The sequence below is a fragment of the Spinacia oleracea genome, chromosome 2, assembly GCF_020520425.1.
Source record: "Spinacia oleracea cultivar Varoflay chromosome 2, BTI_SOV_V1, whole genome shotgun sequence".
Lineage (NCBI taxonomy): Eukaryota > Viridiplantae > Streptophyta > Magnoliopsida > Caryophyllales > Amaranthaceae > Spinacia > Spinacia oleracea.
Window position 1 is genome coordinate 75,357,349 of NC_079488.1, and position 14,059 is coordinate 75,371,407.

Genomic DNA, 14,059 nt, shown 5'->3' on the forward strand with positions numbered 1-14,059 from the left:
TTTGAAATTTAAGTATGATGCTTTCTTAGCTCTTTTTGATGAATCAATGGCTGCTGAAGAAGCCATTAAAAGTCAATGATTTAGTAACTGTTGATTATTGAGTTGAACATTTAGTTTTAATAGAATGAACATTGAGTTCAAACATTTTGAACATATAGTTTTAATAGAATGAACATTTAGTTCAAGTAGTACGTGCTCTTTTTCTGTTTGATCATTTAGTTTTAATAGAATGAACATTGAGGTCAAACATTTTGAACATCACCTTTTTTCATAATATTTTATGTTTGAATTTTTTTTTTTTTTTTAAGGCATCCTTCTGAAATTTATGAACATTTTAATCAAATATATTCAACATTATCTACTTTTGTTCACTTGATTTTGAACAATACGTATTTGTTAATGTGTTTTCTTTAAAGGTTTTGAACAATACGTATTTCAAAGTGAATATTCTATATGAAAATTTTGAGCATTAAGTATTTTAATAATGAACATTTTATTGAAATACAATAAATATCAGTAATTTAATAATTGAACGTTGTATGAATCATATTGATTATTACCTATTTTTACAATGAACATTGTTTAACGATATTAATCATTATATGTAACTTTCATCAATCAAGCAGTTAAAAAACATTTATTTTGTATGCATTATTGATTTGGAGTATTTGTTTGTGCATTGGATTTTCTACAGCAAAGGAAACTGAATATTAAACATAAAGGAAATGAACACCAAGTTATATGTTTTTGAACAAACCACCAAAATACCAAAATATTGTCTTTACATTGTACTAAAAATCTATCTATTGTTTGTTAACCTTGAAATACTATCTGCTTAATTTTTCATTAACTCCTCCATGCTTCATTTATGTTTGACTCATGCATTTCATTTTGCTTTGAAAGCATTAGGAGACCACAGAAAGTGACACGAAGCTTCCTTATTTGATTTGTCTGTATATCAAAAATAAAAATAAAAAAATTAAAAATGTTTTATAAAATCCAAATATTAAATTATAAATTTGAGGAATATAAAAGAAATTCAACAGGCAGAACAATAAAACAGAAAAGACCAAAACAATAAAAATAAATGAACAAAATACAAAAGAAGAATGAACAAAATTCAACTTACATCATTTGCCTTCAAGTCACATATCCATTCATGTTCTGGATCACCAGTATAGGTCTCCATGTGCTTCATGACATACACACCGCAGTTTGTATAGTCTTTCATGCTTCTCCATTTCATCTTGACCAAATTCATTTCATACTTTTGCATTGGTTCTACCTCATATCCAAATGTGCCCATATATTTTGCAAAAGCATCCAACTGGAATTTATGTTCATAAATGTAAGATAATTATCTACGATGTTTCAAATATACATTTTATGAATGATTTATTTCTTACCACAACTTCTGGGTGTCCCTCATATTTATCCTCAAATTTTACATTTCTTGGTAGAGGCCTGTTGTCAATTACATCCACAGTTGCATTGTAATGGTTGATGACTAGGAGATAGAAGTGTTTTGCAGCAAGAACAGGGATGAATATCTGAAAAAGAGGTAATTATTTAACTTAAAAACAATGAACAAATTACAAACATTAAAATGAACATTAAAGTTTGAAGAATGGGTTAGTAGTTATATAGGTTTACCTGTTTAAATTGATGAATGTTTTTGAAATTATAGTTAACCAGTTCTTCGTTAACCCTTCTGTTAAAATCCTCAAGCCTTTTTTCGTAGGAGGATCCTGCTGGACACACCTTGTTTGTACACATAATATGCTGCATTTAAACATAATCAACATTCAATTATAAATATATGTAAAATTAGTTACAATGATAATGAAAATTTCAATTTAATCATTTGTAATTTTTATCTTAATTTTGTAGAACATTAATTATTTCAATAATGAATATTGTATTTCAAAATTTTGAACATTATGTATTGTAATTATGAACATTCTATTTAAATATATTAAACATTACTTGTTTTAATATTGAACATTCTTTTTAAGAAAATTGATCATTTTATATAAACAAAATGAACATTTTAAATAACATCAATTATTATACTTACATATGGAACTGTTGAAAGGAAGAGTTTATCTTTATGGCCCTTTGCATTTAGATACTTTGACCATGAATCAATCACACAGTCAACCACTTCCACTTCATCAACCAGTGTTTTCATGTCCTCTCTATTGATGTAGTTGTATCCATCAAAATAAAGAACCTCACTACAAACAGGAAGTAAATTAGGAGGAAGTATAAGAATTTAAATTTTAAATTATTTTTACGTGAAATTAAAGAAAATACCTGTTGTCCTGACCACTTAAGACATAATCTGCTAGGCTTTGATGCATTGTGTCCAGATTTTTGAACAAGTCTCGATACTTGACCAAATATGGAGAAGAGAAGGCAGCCGGTAGTTTGTGAATCCTTTGAGGTCTTTTTCCTTTGTCACCTTTCTCATTTCTGTATATACAAAAAAATTAACAAAAAATCAACATAATTATAAATTGAACATATAAGATTAATAATATGAACATATAAGATTAAGAGTACCAAAAATTTAACAAAAAATCAACATAATTATAAAATGAACATATAAGATTAAGAGTATGAACATATAAGATTAAGAGTATGAACATATAAAGTAAAAAGAATGAACAAAAGGTACAAAAAGAAAGAACATAACATTCAAAAAGAATGATCCAAAAAAATTTAACAGGTTTGAAAAGGATAGAACAAAAACTAGAAGAGTATGACATATTATTATGACATTTTAAATAACCAAAACATTATTATGTCTTTAAAATAGTTTTCATAATATAACCAAAGTTTCACAAATACTAATTCAGTTTTAATACAGTTAAAATTTACCCTTCTCCTTCATCTTCTTTTTCTCCTTTGTCTTCAAAAATTTCGTCCAATTTCAAATCTGTTTTTGTGCTTGAAATTAATGTTGATATTGAGACTTCATTCAATGGAGTTTTTGGTGAAGGAAGAGAAGATTGTTCTGCACCAACAGATAGTTCAGCTTCCACTGGTTGTTGCACCTGCGACTGTGTAGGAGTATGAGGTTCTGCTGGCTCCTCAACCATTTGTTGTGCAACCGTGTTCTCAACCACTTGTGGTTCAGCACTTTCATTTTTCTTATTTTTTGCAGGCTGCTCCTCGACCCCATCTGGTGTAACCTTCTTCTCAATCACTTGTGGTGCAGAAACCTCTTCATTTCTCACTTCTGGTGCAGGCTCCTCTTCAATTACATTAGTTACAGGCATCATTTCTGATACATGCAACTCAGGCTCCACTGTAGCTTCATCCGAGCTCACAATCTTCTCTTCTTGTACAACAATCTCCTCCACTGTTGTTTTTGGTTTTTCTGAAGCTGGTTCACTCACTTCTGATTCTGCTTGCATCATTTTCTTAGCTTTTGCAATTTCATTTTCTTTTTTCTCTTCCTCCCTTCTTTGTTTTAGATTCAGCATAGCAGAAGCCAAAGATTCATCTATTTCTTCAAGTGACAAATTTGGCGTAGAGGTGGATGTACCAGCTTTCTCACGTTTCAACTTGTCATCATCTATTATCGGTGATGGTGAAAGTCCCAAGTCGAATGCATTCTTGATATCATACTCATATCTCTGCTTATCCTTTTTTGCTTTGTTTTTCTCCAGCTCAATTGCATCCAACAACTCCTTTTCTTTTTCCAACAGAGCCTTAATGAAGTCATCAGACCACTCATCTTGGCTTAATGATGGTTCTTTTGCCATTTTTGACAAGAACTCTTCCACTTTAGATACCAACTCATTTCCTGGGAAGAATTCTTGCGCCTTCTTCAGTGAATCAGAAAGCTTTGACAAATTGTCACCAACAGCTTGAATTATACCGACAAACTCATCCATAAACTCCTGTGTTTTAAAACCCATTGACATATATTAGGGAATAGTAAACTTTTAGGTGTTTCAGTTTGAACATTTAAAAGTAGAAGTATGAACAACTATATATACTGAATGACACTTGTGCACATATACAATATATAAATAAATAGGCTTGAACACTTATTTTTTATCATTTATTGATACAGTTTGAATAAATAACTAAAGAAGTTTGAACATTTTATCTTTATATATTGCACAAATTCTTCATTATGTTATGTTATGATATGTCTTAGAGAGGTATGAACATTATATGCAAAAATAAAGAACATTTAAGCAAAGGGTTATGAGCATTTATTTATATATGTTCTAAAAATATTATTTAACATATTAAAGGAAGGAACATAAAATTAATATTACCCATATTTATATTTGGCAGAAGAATTAAATTTAATCTATTAGAATTTGATGTATTTAATAATACCTTGCGAGTTTGTTTTTCTTCAATATTGATTTTGGGTAACACCTTCCCCAATCCAAAGCCACTTTCCTCCAATTTATTCCGTTTGTGTCCTATTTCCTTTGTCCAGCAGGACACAAGTGGAATTCGTCTTGGAGGAAAAAAGTTCATTCTTTGAACTCTGTCAAAATAGAAAATCTGACATACAAAGTATAAGTGTTAGAAAATCCCTAAGATTGATCAAGTACATTAAAATCATCAATTTAGAAGGTGTAAATGAAGTTATACCGTCAATAACGGCAATGGTCCTGTGAAAAATGTTGCTTTGTCCTTTTGTTTCAGGTTTTTCTTATACTGTGCAGTAGTTGAGAGCAGTGCCTCCCACACATACTTGCACCAATTCAAGTTCCGGATCTGCTCATGATTCATCAATGAGAACAAAAATTTGAAGTATGCTTGGTTTGACAACGTGCTCTTGATCAACGTGTTGACAGTGACCACCAAGAAGCTTGTAATGAAATTTGCATCCGGTCCAGCCTCAATTTGGTCTTCTTGACTGTAGTAATTTAAAATTTTCTGAACTGATGGGACCTTATTCCCAAAGATCTTTTTCCAACTGTTTATTTAAATGAGCAAAATTTAATTAAGATAAACATTCCCAAACAGAAAGAACTACCAATATAAAAAGAAAGAACAAACTCAACAACAACTATGAACAATTATGAACAATTATATGAATCAGGGTTATAGAAAAAGAACAAGCATAGACATATGAACAAAATTTAATTAAGAAAAACAAAATTTAATAAATATGAACAAAATTTATTTAGGTTTCCACTTTTCATGTATTACTGTCTTCTTCCATCTGTTTTTGTTAATGAACAAAATTTAATTAAGGAAAACATTTTGAACATAAGACTAAAAACTTTGAACATAAAGGAAAAAAACTTTGAACATAATGGAGAAAAGGTTTGAACATATTGGAGAAGCTTTAAACATATTAGGGAAATTTTTTGAACATAATTGATAAAAACTTTGAACATAAGAAGGAAAAACTATGAATAATTCTATGAGAAACACAGAAAAAACTTTTTCTCATTATAATTGTAGTAAAACTTTCAAATTCTGAATGTATATTAAGCCATACACAATTGAACAAATAACTTTAAGAAAAAGAACATTTGTAGTACATGCATAATGCAGTTAGATTTTTGAAGTCTATAATATATTGAAAATATAAGTATAGATTTAAGATCATTTACCTTGTCATGAATGCAGAAAACTCTTCACTAGCCTTGTCAGACTTTGCCTCAACTATGTCTACTTCACCGCTAGGAAGGCCATATATCTTTTTCACGTCCTCAAATTCTATCAGGATTTTCTCATTCTTCGGCAGATAAAGATATTGGATGTTTTCCTCAAAGTTGTTACATAGCCATGTAACAAATTGTTGGGATGAAGTAGGTAGCTGGAAATCTAGCAATGCTCCTAGACCGATATTCCGAACGGCCTCCTTCTTCTGTTCATTCATCATGGAAATGAAACTGATGAATTTTCCATGTCCTCCTCTAACTCCAGTTTTTTCTTCCTCTTCTTCTGCTACTTTTTCCTTGTAAACAACAATTGATTTCTTTGGTTTCTTTTTTGCAGGAACTTCTTTGGTAATCATCGCCAAAGGGGAAACCTCCCGTTCCACAATTAAAGCTGATTAACAAAACCAAAAATTAATGATGCATATTGTATTTCAAAATTTTGTAGAACATTAATTATTTCAATAATGAATATTGTATTTCAAAATTTTGAACATTATGTATTGTAATTATGAACATTCTATTTAAATATATTAAACATTACTTGTTTTACTATTGAACATTCTTTTTAAGAAAATTGATCATTTTATATAAACAAAATGAACATTTTAAATAACATCAATTATTATACTTACATATGGAACTGTTGAAAGGAAGAGTTTATTTTACCTTTTTCTATATTTTCTTCCTTCACTTCATATTCTTCATCAGTTATTTTCCTTTTTGTTTTTCTTTCAGCAGGTAGGTTTGCTTTTGCTGCTGTTCTTTTTGATGCTGGAAAAGGAACACGTATAAGTAAGTTTTAATAACAATTGTAGAATTTTTAATTTTATGGAGAACAAATAAATTTTAATTTTACCTATTTTTTGTCTTTGTTTTTCAAACTGAACCAACCTCTCTTTCACCGGTACTGTTTTCTCTGTTGGAGAAGAACATACAATTAAGAAGTTTTGATAAACATGTAATACAATGTTTAATATTTTAGTATACTAAATATACCTTTTGGCATCTTGTTTTGTTCTTTTTCTTCTTCTTCTTCCCATTCTTCATCTTCCTCATTTTCCTCATCTTCTTCCTCTTCTTCCTCTTCTTCCTCATTTTGTTCTTCCTCCTCTTCTTGCTCTTCTTCATCATTTCCCTCTAACTCCTCTTCTTCTTGAACCTCTTCTTCTTCTTCCTTTCTTTTTTTCATTTTCCTTTTTCCTTTAACATTGACTTTTGCAAGTTCTGTGAACAGAACAAAATAGTAAAAATGTTTGAACATATTACCCAAAAACTTTGAACGAAATAGTAAAGCTTTGAATATAATGGAGAAAACTTTGAACTTAATATAGAAAACTTTTGAACATGATGGAGAAAAACTTTGAACATATAACCAAATAGTTTGAATAACTGTGAGATAAAAACAGAAAGAATTTTTATCCAAACAAAAATAACATTTTATGATAACCAAATGAACGTTCTTTGAAAAAACTTTGAACAATGTTAAATGTAATACCTGTTTTCTGTTCTTCTTTCACTTCTTCAATATCATTTTTCTTATTTCTTTTCAATGCACTCCTAAGAGGAAGAATTCTTCCCTTAACAGGTGCTTTTTTTTCAACTCCTGTAAAAAAAATTACAATGTATTTAACATATTAACATTTTATCAATTATCTTAAATTATTTTTTAACACTGTTTTTTTGTAAATATGTTTACCTTTTTGTTTTTTTATTTTTATTATCTCAACATTCAAAGGCTCATCCTCATCTTCTTTCTCAGCCGCTTTCCTTTTCTTTGGAGTATTTGTTACTTTGGAAGTAACTCCAGAAACATCTACATTATTAACAAATACTAAGTACAACTTACATAATAATATATTTTGAATATTTATTGAAATAAGATTGAACAATGTAAATAGTTACCTTTGCCTTCAAATTCTTCTTTGCTAACTACTTCAGCACCAACATTTTGTTGCAGTTTCACCATTGATCTTGTACTTCTTCTCGGATTGTATGAATCTGATATGTTGTGCAACTTCTTTTGTAGTTCTTCATCCATAGTAATACTTAGAATGGTGTTCTTCTTGGTAGCTGTTGTCTTCTTTCCTCTTTTTGTGCCTTTACCACCAATGGTTTGAGCTTCACTCTCTGAAGCATTTACATTTTCAACCACCATGGCAATTGCTTTTGTGGCATCATCGTCTTCTTTTTTCTTTCTCTCATCTTCTCTTTTCTTTCTCTCAGCTTCTTTCCTTTCCGCTTCCTCTATCAACTCTTTGTTGTTTTTAGCCATAAGCTGGCTCATTTTTTCTTCATATTCTTTCTTTCTTTCCTCTAAATCCTTCTTCATTGCTTCAGCTTTATCTTCTTCTTCCTTCTTCTTATTAGCCTCGATCCTCTTGTTTTCAGCTTCTTTCAGCTCAGCTTCTCTTTGGGCATCAGCTGCAGATGCCTTCTCCTCATCCAGTTTTTTCGCTTCTGCATCAGCTGCAGATGCCTTTTCCTCAGCCACTCTTTTGGCTTCTTTCTCAGCTGCAGACGCCTTTTCCTGAGCGACTCTTTTGTCTTCTGCATCAGCTGCAGGTGCCATTTTCTCAGCTTCTATTTGTGCTGCAACGGCAGCTGTATCTATCCTTTTGTCAGCTTCTTTGCTGGCCATTGCAGCAACAGCAGCTGCAGCTACCATTTGTGCAGCCTTTTTTTTGTTGTTCTGCTTTATGCTCTTTGCTAAAAGTTGTTTCAGTAAGTTGTTGCCCCTGATAAACAAAGAACAAAAAAAATTCAATAAATTAAAACGACAAATGTGTGATCATATATATGAAAACGTATGTAAAATATCATTTATATATAAAGTTACAAATAAAGAAGAAAGAAAGAGTCGTTCAATAATAAAGAATAAACCATATAAAATAAAGAACAAACAATTCCAAATGAATGAACAAACAATGAAACCATTATGAACAAATATGCAGAAGAAAATGAATTGTAAAAAAATGCCAAATTCTACCTATTTTTTGTAGCAATCTTTCTTTGTACCAAAGATTTTGAAGACTCTTCTTGATCTTCTTCACTGTTATTTGAATAATATATTTTTAATATACATGCTATTTTATATAAAAATTATGAACGATTCAACTAAATTGAAAATTCATATTAATTTTTACCTTGATGTTTTTTGAACTTCAGGCTGTGATTTTGACGAAGATTTCTTATCTCCTTCACTGTAATTTGAATAGTAAGGTGTAAACGTACAAGTCATTTTATATAAAATTAATAAAAAATTATTTAAAAAGCTAAAAATGGACATTATATTATACTGTGAAATTTGAACCCATGACTAAAAACTTGAACATTAGGGTAAAAACTTTGAACATAAAGGTAATAAACTTTGAACAAAATGGAGAAAAGTTTTAAACATAATAGGTAAATTTGAACATTTGACTAAAAACTTTTAGCATAAAGGTTAAAAACTTTGAACAAAATGGAGAAAAGCTTTGAACATATTATAACCAAATAGTTTGACTGAGATATAAACAGAAAGAAAGGCTTTGAACATATGACTAAAAACTTAGAACATAAAGGTTAAAAAATTTGAACGAACAATGGAGAAAAGCTTTGAACATATAGGAGAAGCTTTAAACATAATAAGTAAATTTTTTGATCATAATTCATAAAAACTTTGAACACAAGGAGGAAATTTTTTGAACATAATTCATAAACGCAGATGAGATAAACTTTCAATTTATGAATGAATATTAAGCCATACACAATTGAACAAATAACTTTAAGAAAAAGAACATTTATATTACATGCATAATGTAGTAAAAAATGGACATTATATTATACCTCAATGGTTTTTGAACTTCTGTCTCAGAAGTTGTACATGCCTTCCCATCTCCTTCACTGTATTTTTTATTAATATGATGTTAATGCACACATTATATTATATAATATTAAAAATCATTCAAATTTAATAAAAAATTGATATTATCTTATACCTTAATACTTTCTGAACCTCTGGCTGGGATTTAGTTGGTCTTCGCTTAAATTTGACTATTAACCTTTGTGGTTGTTCTCTAGATTTTATAAATGTATAACTAATGAGTGTCCAGAGCAAAATTCAGTTTGAAGAAATGAATATTTTATGAAAACAAAATGAACATTTAACATAAAAACAGTTATCATGAGTTTTAATAATAAAAAGGACTGAAGAAATGAACAAAAGTTCAAACATTGAAATTATGAATATAGTAGTTGAAATAATTGAAGATTTCTAAACCAACTTAGTATATCAGAGTAAACGAACATTTTATAAAAAGGAATTGAATATTTTAGCAAAATAAATTGAACATTTTTCGCAGATGAGTGTAGATTTAAAATTTTACTGTAGAAAAATTGAATATTAGTACAAAGAACATTTCCATTATGAATATAATACTAGAAATAATTCATAGTATATTCCAAAACAAAACTCTGTAACAAAATATATTCCAGAAAAAAAATTGAACATTTTATAAAAAGAAAATGAACTATCAAAATATATTGAATATTTTATAAAAAGAAAATGAATATTTTATCAAAATATATTGAACATTTTGGAGACAGACAGTTACCATGATTTCTGGATTTAGTTTTTGGACATATGAATGAACAAATGTTCAAATTATTTTAATTATATATATAACATTCGAAATAATTCAGTATTCCTAAAGAAAATCTCAGTAGACCAAAAAGGATATCCAGTTTGGAATATATGATCATTTTCCAAAAAGATATTGAATATTCTGCTATAATCAATTGAACATTTTGCATAAGATAGTTATCATGAGTTCTAAAGACTTAATTTATTTTACAGAGGAATGAACAAAACTCAGTGGACCAAAATGAATATCTAGCTTAAACAATATGAACATTTTACACATAAATTGAACGTCTAACATAAGATTAGAAAAACTCGACAAAAGTTCATCACATTTACATTATTATAATAATATTTAAATTAATTGACATTCCCAATCCAAATTTTAATCATCAATAAGATTATTGTTAAATCTCTATGAATATGAACAATGTATCATTAATTTGTATTTGTATTGTATCAAATGTCAAAAACGGCACATTCGCAAATTAAATAGAAATAGATATTCAAAAACATAAAAATTACTTACTGGAATGTGTCTATTTGCTTTTCAGCTTCAATTTCCTTCTCAATTTCGTATTTTCCAGTTCTGTGATCAAAAAACCAATAGTTAGGGTTTGGTTAAATCATCACGCAACGAAAATGAACATTAAATTAAAAACGATTGAACATTAACATAAAATTGATTGAACATATGTAAATTAAAATGAATTTATCTACGAAAACTTAAAATAACTTACTCCTTCATGTCTAGTTGCTTTGCATTCCCGATTTTTTGCTCTTCACTAGATCTTCCAGTCCTATAGCCAAAAAATCAGAAGTTAGGGTTTGCTAACATCATAAACCAAAAAATTGACCATTATAATGAAATTACTTGAACATTATAAAGAAAAATACTGAAAATAACTGAATTAAACAAATATTTAAGTAATAAAACAGTTGCATGTTGGAAATCTGAAATTAAATTACATACGTTTCCTTTTTTTCTTTCGGCATCTTCGTTTTTCTGAAATAGAACGAAAATAAGCAAAATTAGATTTCATTTTAGTTCGAAAATAAAATCGAAACATCAGAATCAATTGTAATTACTTACTTTTTGCTTTTCGGTGGATTTTGAAGCTTGTTCATGTCAATTTCGTCACGAACATCCATTTTTCTCTTTTTTTTCAGTAAAAAGAAGTCACAGATTTCTTCTCTTGATATTTTGTGGAAATTCAGCTTTAATAATGAAGATTAGTAGCGGTTTGAAGAGAGAGAAAGTTGATTGAGGTGGTTGCAGGAAGTTTAATGGCGGTTTTAAGAGAGAGAAAACAACGAAGTAGAAGAGTGGGCAGAGGAGAGAGAAAATTTTTTGCGTGTTGAGAATTTGAACGGTTTTCGAAATGATTTTTCTCTTTTTTTTTTGTATTTATAGGCCATTCCTGCGCGAAATTATTACCCTCACGTGCCATTTTTTTTTTCAAAATTAACTACCCGCGCGTGGGATTCACGCGCCTAACAATGGCAGGGGGTACAGCCAAGTTGGCTGTACCTGGATATTTTACCCAAACGACGCTGCGCGTCGTTTTGGACAGGGGGTACAACCATCTTGGCTGTACCTGGGTATAGCAATTAGGGATATTGTGAAGCTATAATAGCAACTTTTAATGATGGGCCATGAGATCATTATATTGATATAATAGCAACTTTAATGATTGGCCAAAAGCCCATGACATTGATAAAAAAAAAAAGCAACTTTAATGATGGCCATGAGCCAATGATATTCTAAATACTAACATTTGAAGGTTGATCGTTTTGCCTGCCACTTCTTAAAGTTAACTAGTATAATACCCGTGTAATTACACGGTATAAAGTTTAAATATTAAGTTTATATTAATTTGAAAATCTCAAAGGTCTTATTTACTTCTTCTTTTTAAATGTGTATATTGTAACAAATTAACAATAATAGAATTGAAAATAAATTGTTATGCTCCAAGATTTACAACATATTGCAACATCATTAATAATTTACTATATTACACACTATTTACATTTCCATATTATACGCCAGATATGTGTGTATTTCTTTTTTGTTGGAATCTTTTTTGAAAAGTTACTTTTAAATTACAAACTAAATCGAAGCAGAAAACTTTAAAAGTAATTGAGGTTAATGTTTTTAAAAATACGAGTTTTTCATACAATTTTGAACATATAATAATCTAAAATATAATTAATTTACTTAATAAATATTAATATATTCTTTTACATGGTCAAAAAGTATATGTTAATATGTTATAATACTAATCACCAAAATATAAAACCTGAAAATAATATACGAATTATTTTTGTATGTAATATACTCGTTCTAGTGACGAAAATAATAATTCAGGATTAGAGCTAGGTATATTATATACATGTTACATTTCTCTTATTTTACTATAGTAAAACATGGGATCTAAATTAATGACCCTATATAGGTTGTAAAACAAATGTTTCAGTAGGTTTCAACCTTCCATGTATTACCCCCAGAGAAATAATCAATATGTTCTCCCTAATCGATACTATGCATAATAAATACAAATTTTAAAAAGGAATAAATTATATAAGAGAAATATGTATTATATAAGAGAAATGTGTATTATCATTTCAATCCTTGTTCATAAAAAAAACATGTGTTTATCCTTTTTATTTACATTGAATCATATTTTTTCTAGTTCATCCAATACTTTGATTCGTCCAAGACCCAAATAAGTAAATGCCTACTTGTCGATCACCATGAACAATAATATCAAAAGTAAAATCAGCATTTCTTTTAAAGAAAAAAAGGATCTATACCCACTTTAATTATTCGTTAATTCTCGTCTATGATACCAAACGTAAAAATAAAAAGGATCTGGTGAAGTAATTATGTTTACACATTTTGAGTCTTATTAGATCTCTTGCGTAGGCTTAGATGTTAAACTCTCAAATGTTACGGAAGACCTTGTACAATCACACCAATTAAATTTTGTTAAAGTTAGAAAAAAAATGGCACATTTGATTTTATTAGTGGAATATGGCCTGTCTCCTTTAAAAGATTTTAATTTTCAATTAACTCAAAGCGGTCCCAAGTTTATATACTCACTTTTCTAGATGGTTCTTAAATATAATTAACTCTAACCTTATTAAACATGTTATAGTTATAGTTGACACGTTTATATAATAACTAAAAGATTATAAGACTATGTTAAGAATATTAATTGGCGAATTTTGCATCGAGGCTATTTTTTTCCTCCAGAAGACAAACAGATTTATTATCGCAATACTTATTTTACTTTAGTTCACTTTTGAGAAATCTTTTAAGATAGAACTTCGTACGGGGTATGTTGAAATTAAATATTTGATTTGCTGACGACCAATACATGATATAAAAATGGGTTTCAATAAGCTTTTATGTGCTCTGTACATTTTCAATTTTATCCTTTTACTCCAAATGAAGGATTAGATTAGAAAGAGATTAAAAAAAAAAATTACATGTCCTAATAATATAACAAAATTGTGACAAAAGGCAATTTATAAGTTCTCGTTCTAAAAATATATCTTCTATCTCGATGCACAAGTCACATGAATTAATTCTTATATACATTTCCGCTATATATCCAATAAAAATGGATAATCTTATCCAATTTGTTCGAATCCAAGTGGTGCTAGAATGTTGAAATTTATCATTGGAGCAATATACTAATGTGTAATATGAATAATCGTGTATGATATATATATATATATAGATCGTGTGTGATATGGATAATCGTGTATGATATATTGATATGAT

At 28.9% G+C, this 14,059-nt stretch overlaps 1 protein-coding gene across 1 annotated transcript; it reads right to left on the reverse strand.

Moving 5' to 3' along the window:
* Window positions 1–306: 306 nt before the first annotated feature.
* LOC110775452 (uncharacterized) lies at window positions 307–11,625 on the reverse strand. Its single transcript, XM_056836076.1, has 23 exons — window positions 11,363–11,625; window positions 11,243–11,275; window positions 11,010–11,069; window positions 10,799–10,858; window positions 9,477–9,533; window positions 8,795–8,851; window positions 8,638–8,700; window positions 7,554–8,386; window positions 7,348–7,464; window positions 7,147–7,254; window positions 6,648–6,875; window positions 6,508–6,567; window positions 6,318–6,422; window positions 5,601–6,042; window positions 4,627–4,954; window positions 4,363–4,536; window positions 2,884–3,911; window positions 2,317–2,475; window positions 2,078–2,237; window positions 1,654–1,782; window positions 1,407–1,550; window positions 1,130–1,327; window positions 307–951 (listed from the first exon to the last, which is right to left on the reverse strand). The coding sequence occupies exons 1-23, from the start codon at window positions 11,419–11,421 to the stop codon at window positions 847–849; spliced, it is 4,707 nt and encodes a 1,568-aa protein (XP_056692054.1). The 5' UTR covers window positions 11,422–11,625; the 3' UTR covers window positions 307–846.
* Window positions 11,626–14,059: the final 2,434 nt, after the last annotated feature.

Excerpts from the sequence above, each read along its gene's own strand:
- LOC110775452 (XM_056836076.1), bottom strand. The coding sequence starts at position 11,421 with ATGGATGTTCGTGACGAAATTGACATGAACAAGCTTCAAAATCCACCG. Across the intron at positions 8,387-8,637 it reads AAGATTGCTACAAAAAATAG|GGGCAACAACTTACTGAAAC; the intron begins GTAGAATTTGGC and ends TTTGTTTATCAG. Across the intron at positions 2,476-2,883 it reads AAAGAAGATGAAGGAGAAGG|AAATGAGAAAGGTGACAAAG; the intron begins GTAAATTTTAAC and ends TTGTATATACAG.